The sequence below is a fragment of the Cotesia glomerata genome, linkage group LG3 (assembly GCF_020080835.1).
Source record: "Cotesia glomerata isolate CgM1 linkage group LG3, MPM_Cglom_v2.3, whole genome shotgun sequence".
NCBI lineage: Eukaryota > Metazoa > Arthropoda > Insecta > Hymenoptera > Braconidae > Cotesia > Cotesia glomerata.
Genome location: NC_058160.1, coordinates 12,758,960 through 12,766,101, shown reverse-complemented (window position 1 = coordinate 12,766,101; position 7,142 = coordinate 12,758,960). Strand labels below are relative to the sequence as shown.

General features: G+C 30.7%; 1 protein-coding gene across 1 annotated transcript in view; it reads left to right on the top strand.

Annotated features, from left to right (window-relative positions):
- The first annotated feature begins 778 nt into the window (after positions 1–778).
- Positions 779–7,142, top strand: part of LOC123262178 — a 32,150-nt gene continuing 25,786 nt past the window's right edge. Inside the window, exon 1 of the mRNA XM_044724311.1 lies at positions 779–1,052. Within this exon, the coding sequence (XP_044580246.1) occupies positions 998–1,052 (55 nt within the window). The 5' untranslated portion in view covers positions 779–997. The remainder of the gene's footprint in view (positions 1,053–7,142) is intronic.

Here is a 7,142-nt window from a genome sequence, read left to right as displayed (position 1 = left end):
CAAAATGAGCGGGAAGTTGCAGGGATGGCCTTTAGGGCCAACCGTCATCCTAATTTTTTTTTTTTGAAAAATTTTAGGATGGCCTGTATGGTCAGCTGTTTTATGAATTGTTTCTTCATTGAAATAAAATTTTTGCGTCAAGGTGTTAAGTATGCCAATAAAATTATTTCCGAGTTTAGAAAAGCTTAAATAATTACATCTACGAATTAATTGGTCTACGGTACAGACTTTTTATTTTAACATTTAATCTCTCATGACTGGTAGAAACTTGTATATGTTTCGGTACATGAAAAAAAAAAAATAAATAAATTCAAAAAATCCTTATAATATAAAAATTTCATCAAATAATCTGATAAAAGTAGTTTATTATATTTATCATAACTCATAAATATACCATTTGACATCATCTTTCAGTAAACAAAGTTTGACGATCGGTTGACTAATCGTAAAATGTAGCTTATGGAATAGGTCAAGTCAGAAGAGTCTCCAGACAGTCCGATTCAGTTCTGTTATAGTAGGCCACCAGGCATCAAGCGTTCTCTTGATGGTTTTATACTTACAACTCTCTCTTCACTGGTTTAAAGCCTCTCTAGTATGACGGTCGAAACATAAGTGTGAAATTCAGTTAAATTCAACCTGCGCGCGAACTCAAGTTTAATTTATTCATGATATATGAATCTAAAGGCAAATTTATTAGTTTATATTTTAAAAATAATATTTTGCATAATGTTTGAATGAAAAAATAATTAGTTGAAAGTTTAAATAATTTATGAGAATGATGAATTTATTTTTATTGAGTATTTTTGTTTAAAAAAAAAAAAAATAATTCATTTATTGATTATTAAAATAACTAAATTAATTGTTCACTAAATGTGATTGTAAAATTGAAAACTTAAATCATTTATTGTTAAATAGAATGTTTTGTTTCTTTATGCTGTGATATAGGTAACGTTTGTAAATGAATATTAGTAGTAGTTAAAGTGCATTAGATTTTGCGATGATCAACAAACTACTTTGTTTAATTTATTTATACTCATCAATCTATTCCTTAGGTAAGATCATAAATTTATGTTTAAATTTAAAAACTTGTGCATCAAATTTGAAAAAATCTGTTACAGCCTGTACGATTATTGTAAACGAAATGACTATTGGAGAGTACACGTACGACTTTTACGCAAATACTCTTAAAATAAATACTTTTTTAGTGACTATAAGGTAAAAGCCCCAATATATGATCATGTACCAGTATATGATCACTCCATGTATTTGTATACCTATATTTGTGAATATAGATATACAAATACATGGAGTGATCATATACTGGTACGTGATCATCTATTGGGGCTTTTACCTTACTGATTTTTATACATTATTTCAAAACTTGTAGAATAAATATATTAGAAGTTATAAAGAAAAATAATAAAACACTGTAAATTTATTGAAATGACTATTCCGTTTATTAATTTAATAAATTTTATGTAATAGACTGGAGATAGTCATTGAAAGCAATTAAAGATTTCGTGAGCACCGGAATGCTAAATAGTTATAAATTTGAATGGATCATCTATGATCAGAAGCTAATCAATATTATATATTTTGATTTTGATCAATATAATATAACGATTACAAAATAAAACAATACTTGAAAAAAATATATTCTCTAAACTCGAAAGAAAGTCGTTCATATAGATAAATTAATATATTATTATGTATAAAATTATCAATAAACTAAAATATACAGAGTTATCTATGACTTCTAATGATCGAAAAATATTACAATGTTTTGACTTATTCAACTTATATCAAAAGATTATCATTCAACAACTATCATTGATGAAACTTGACACGTGCTTGAATTTAGGCCACTAACGGAACATATTTTCACCTTTGCTTTGTATAGTTTTATTTGTCAGATTAATTTTTCACAAGTTACATACTTTTTTTTCAATATTCAGTTCTGAAATATGAATCATTTTTTTCTCTTCTCTTGATTAAAAGTTGCGTGATTAAAAATTATTTTATTTAAACAAGATATAATCATAAAATAAACATGGTAATTGATTGTTAATTAAAATCAAATTCGATCAAATTTTATAAACAAGAAAATGAAAATAAAATTTACTAAGTGAATTTTAATTGAATTAGACCTTTTTCTTATTAAATATTGAGATGAAGTTGGTAAAACATGAAAAATGTAATTTAAAATTAGATAAATTTTTGCTGTATTAATTTTATAGAATTTTGTGAAATTTTATAAAATTGTATGAAACTCTACTCAATTTTTTGTTAAAAAAAAATAAAAAAATAAACCGACTACAAAAATAATACTATTTAAAAAATTTCATAATTCTGAACAAACTTTGAGACGTAAATATTATAGAATTGTATAAAATTTTGAAACTTTCTACGGAACTAAAATCTCATTCATATGTAATAGAAAACGATTTTGTATAATTTTATACATATGTTTTCATGCAGTAATAATTTAGCATCGTTAAAAAAAGTGTAAATTAAAAAAAATTTGGAAAAACCAAAAGTAAAAAGCAATGTTTTAAAATCCTAGGGAGTTATTGCGACCACATAATTTTCAAATAATTTTTTGTGGGTAAATCTCCGATAACTTTTAAACGGATATTATTAGATCGATTGGAAATTTGCTGAATTCGAATCTGTTTCATTATACTTCAATTGTCTAAAAATTAAAACTGAATTGGTCAAGTAAATTTTTAAAAATTTTTTAAATAAAATGAGTACAAAATTACTTTTTAATAACTGTGACAATTCTTAGATCTGATTTGTTTATTCCCTGAATAAAGTACGTTGAATACTGCAAGCCAACTATGAATCAGTTGATTCGCTCGCAAAAACTACTTCAAATGTCGTAAATGATCCAAAATATAGAAAAGAAAGATGGACTCAAAAATAAACAAAAAACAAACATTTTGTAAAAAATAGCAAAAAAAATTTAGAAATGGTTTGCAGAGTCAATCTTTTTTTAGATTTGTTCTGTGAAATAATTTTAATTTGAATTAATCGTTTCATTTGAAAGTTCCTCAGTAAAAGTAAAAATGTTCTTTTTAGAAAAAAATTGAAATTTTTATCTACAACTGCATCATTGTTTCACGTCATTTTCGTACCATATAGTTGCCGCAAAGCTGCATCATTGTTGTTTAACGGAAAATACCAGGACATGCTAAGAATTCCCTCTCTAGGTATAGCAGCTCCCCTAACAAATCTTATGTGGCTGTAAACTTTCATTTTTGCACTAGAATATAACTTCACTACTGCCGAAGTATGGCTGCATGCTTTATAAAAACTTGACTAATATATTATTACATTGGGTCCACAGAGGAACAAATGTTTGACAATGTTAACGGATAATATTTGAATATTAGTAATAATGGATATCGTAATTTCAAATTCATTTGCAATTTTAGGGTTTTTCGAACGTTCTGCGTCCTGAAATGGATAGAAAAATGAAATAAAACTCAACTAGTTATTAATTAAAAATATTTTGAGTACCAAACTTAATTAATGCAATTTAGAAGCCGCGCATACAAGCAAGTAAAAGTAGCCATTTGTACACTCTTTTTTCATATTTGTTAACAGTACAGTATGAAAAAATAAAATTTAAAAGTAATAAGAGTTTCTATTTCTCCATTTCCAAGGGTAAATTGTAAATATATTACTCAAATAGATTTTTTCATAATGTTCTTGACATGTCTTCAATGCAAAAGTAAAAGTTTATCATTCTCTCACTTTTCAAATCAATCATTTTCAAAGGCAGTTATCTCACGTTTGGTGAGGTTAATCAATTTCAAACTCTAACAGCATGTGTATATGCATTTAATTTACTTATAAAAAAAATATCACTCCAAATCAATTAAAAATACGATTGAGAGCTAAAAAAATACACCAATTAATTTAAAATTGTACTATCGAAATTAATTTATTAAAAACAGAGCAAAATATTGGTTGAACATGATGAAAATGAAATTGTCATTACTGCACTCGAGCGTGTATTTCTTCATTTCTTCCTGCTCATTTTCTTGTGATACACCACAAGCTTTGGACTTCTTCTAGCAGAACTTACGATATTATAATTTTCATTTCTCTGATAAGTATCAGATATTACAAAATTATATATGATTACATAGGATTATGTGATATCAACTTACATCGATTCTAAGTTCTAATCATCCTACAATTGTTCTTGAATCTTAAAATTTGACACTATTTATAAAGAAATGTTTACCAATTGATTAAGAATATGTGAATTAGGGTGGTCCAAAATAAAAGGAAGTTTTTTTCTTATTATTTCAAAAGTTTCGTCAGGTATAAAAAATAATTTGAAAAGCGGTTGACTTTGCAGGCCATTCTTGGAACTTTCTCCATTTTTCGAGCTCAAAATACTTGAAAAATTATCCAGGTCGAAGAGCTCAAAGATCTGAGAATTGGTTCAGATCATGAATTTTTTGAGATATAAAAACAGCAATATTTTTTTAAACGCTTCGTTCAATTTGGATTCTCTCGACAGTATTTAACGTAATTTTTTAAGCATAAAAAACTATTATTAAGTCTTCAGTCGATTCGTTGATAAATTTTAAAGTTATCGTAATCAAATAAATGCTTTATTAACTTCCTGCTATGAAAATCAATGATTTTCATTGGTTTCACTCGGATTTAAAAAAATTGAGTTCTCATCAGAACTCCACGTTTCGAGGTCCTATTTTGACTATTCCTATGACGATGTTCCTTTGTGTGTGTTTTCTAAATTTTAAAAATTAAAGAAAAAATAGTAATTATCATAATCTTACGATCCATCTAGGCTATAAATTTGAGGGATGGATAGAAGTTTGAAAAATGAAGGTTAAAAAAAATCGAAGAGTACATATAAATTGGAAAAGAAGATTAAAACTTTTGAATGTGTAATCAAAAAAATCTAAAAATTTATCAGGAAGGGTTTCTTAATGAACACTAAAAAAAATTAGGAAAACGGTTGTCCCTGAAGGCCATCCCTGCAACTTCCCGCTAATTCCATATCTAGCCCCTGACAAGCACACATCTAAACCGTATACCTCTTTAGGCAATGAGGGTGAAAAGTACCCAACACATTTCATTTTCAAATATCTTGGTCCCTAATAAAGTTAGAGAATTTTTTTTTTTTTAAATCAAAGCTAAAAAAATTCTCTATAAAATAGATATAATATTAAATTAATTAGTGTCAATCAAAATAGATAAAAATACTATCGAAGTTTAGATATACATAAAGAATTTTAACGAAATAAAATTTTGGGGTGGGTACTTTTTACCCAGTGTGCTTGTCAGGGGCTAAGCGCCTAAAATTGCAGTGATGACGATTTTGAGCTCTTCGAGCTCAAAAGTTCGATTTATTTGTTATTTTGAGCTTTTCGAGCTCAAAAAAATAGCCTTTGTATGCTTTTGAGCTCGAAGAGCTCAAAAGTCTGATAGAAGTTTGATAATACACTGTTTTTCAAATTTTCAAACCGCAATAACTTTTGAATGAATAAATCAATTTTCACGCGATTGGCGGCATTAGACGCAGTTTTTTAAGCCTCACAAAGAATTTTTAAGTGTTAATTGATCAAACTAAGAATTTCGGAGTGATTCCAAAAAAACACTTTTTTCGGTTTTCTTTCGTTCACAATATCTCTTGAACGAATCAACCGATTTTGACCAGACCGGTGGCGATCGACGTGGTTTTTTGAGGTTGAGAGCTGATTTGTTTTTGAAGTAGATCGATATAGCCGTTTAAAAGTTATTGCAAAAACACCACATTTAAAAAAGATTTTTTTCTTAGTTTTTTTATATTTCTCAAAATCTATCGGTCCGAATCGGTTCAAATTCATAGAAAATCTAATTTTGGCCAAGCCCTTTCGAATGGCGTCAACCGCGGTAAAATCAATTTATTCGTTCAAAAGTTATAAGCGGTTCACACACACACACACACACACACACACACACACACACACACACACACACACACACACACACACACACACACACACACACACACACACATATGATATTACCGGAGGTGTACCCCAGGGTTCCGTTCTGGGTCCACTTCTGTGGAATGTCATGTATGATGGCCTGCTAAGACTGACTCTTCCAAGAAGTGTCAAGCTTGTTGCATATGCAGATGATGTAGCTGTCGTAATCGTTGCTAAACACCTAGATGAGATAAACCACATGTTCGGTATCAGCTTTGAGAAAGTTAACCGGTGGATGGACTCAATGAATCTACAACTGGCTAAACAGAAGACTGAGGCTGTGCTTATTACCAGCAGAAAAGTGATAGAGACCATAAAGCTGAAAGTCGGAGAACAAGAAATCACATCACAACCATATATCCGATATCTGGGAGTGACGCTTGATGCCCGACTCAACTTTAAGCAGCAAGTCGAACACGTGAGTGCAAAAGCATCAGCAGTGGTAGCTAGCTTAGCACGACTGATGCCAAACGTCGGAGGCCCAAAGCAGAGCAGAAGACTACTGCTATCATCGGTAGTCACATCAATGCTCACTTACGGAATATCTATCTGGGCGGACGCACTAGAGAAACAAGAATCATGGAGAAAGGCTGGACCAGTCTACCGTCTGAGTGCCTTAAGAGTAGCGAGCGCCTTCCGCACAATATCTATGGAAGCAGTGTGTATCATTTCCGGAACTTTGCCTCTCAGAGTCTTAGCTGAGGAAAGACGGATCCTTTACCAACGAAAGAAGTCAACCACACTAAGCGCTGAGGAGCTTAGAACAGAAGAACGGCAGAAGAGCATAAGTCGATGGCAACTACAGTGGGATGCCACAGTGAAGGGTAGGTGGACGCATCGTCTCATATCAAGAATCAACGTTTGGCTAAACCGGAGTCACGGTGAGGTCAACTATTATCTTACGTAGATGTTATCAGGACACGGCTGTTTCCGGGCGTATCTCCACCGCTTTAAGCATGATAATTCCCCAGAGTGCCCGTCCTGCCCAGGAGTCAATGAAGATGCAGAGCACGTCTTCTTTGAGTGCCCACGTTTTTATCCACAGCGAGATGAGCTGGAGAATATCCTGAAGAGGAAAATCCAACCAGAGACAATAGTAGAAACAATGCTGTCATCAGAGGCTGCCTG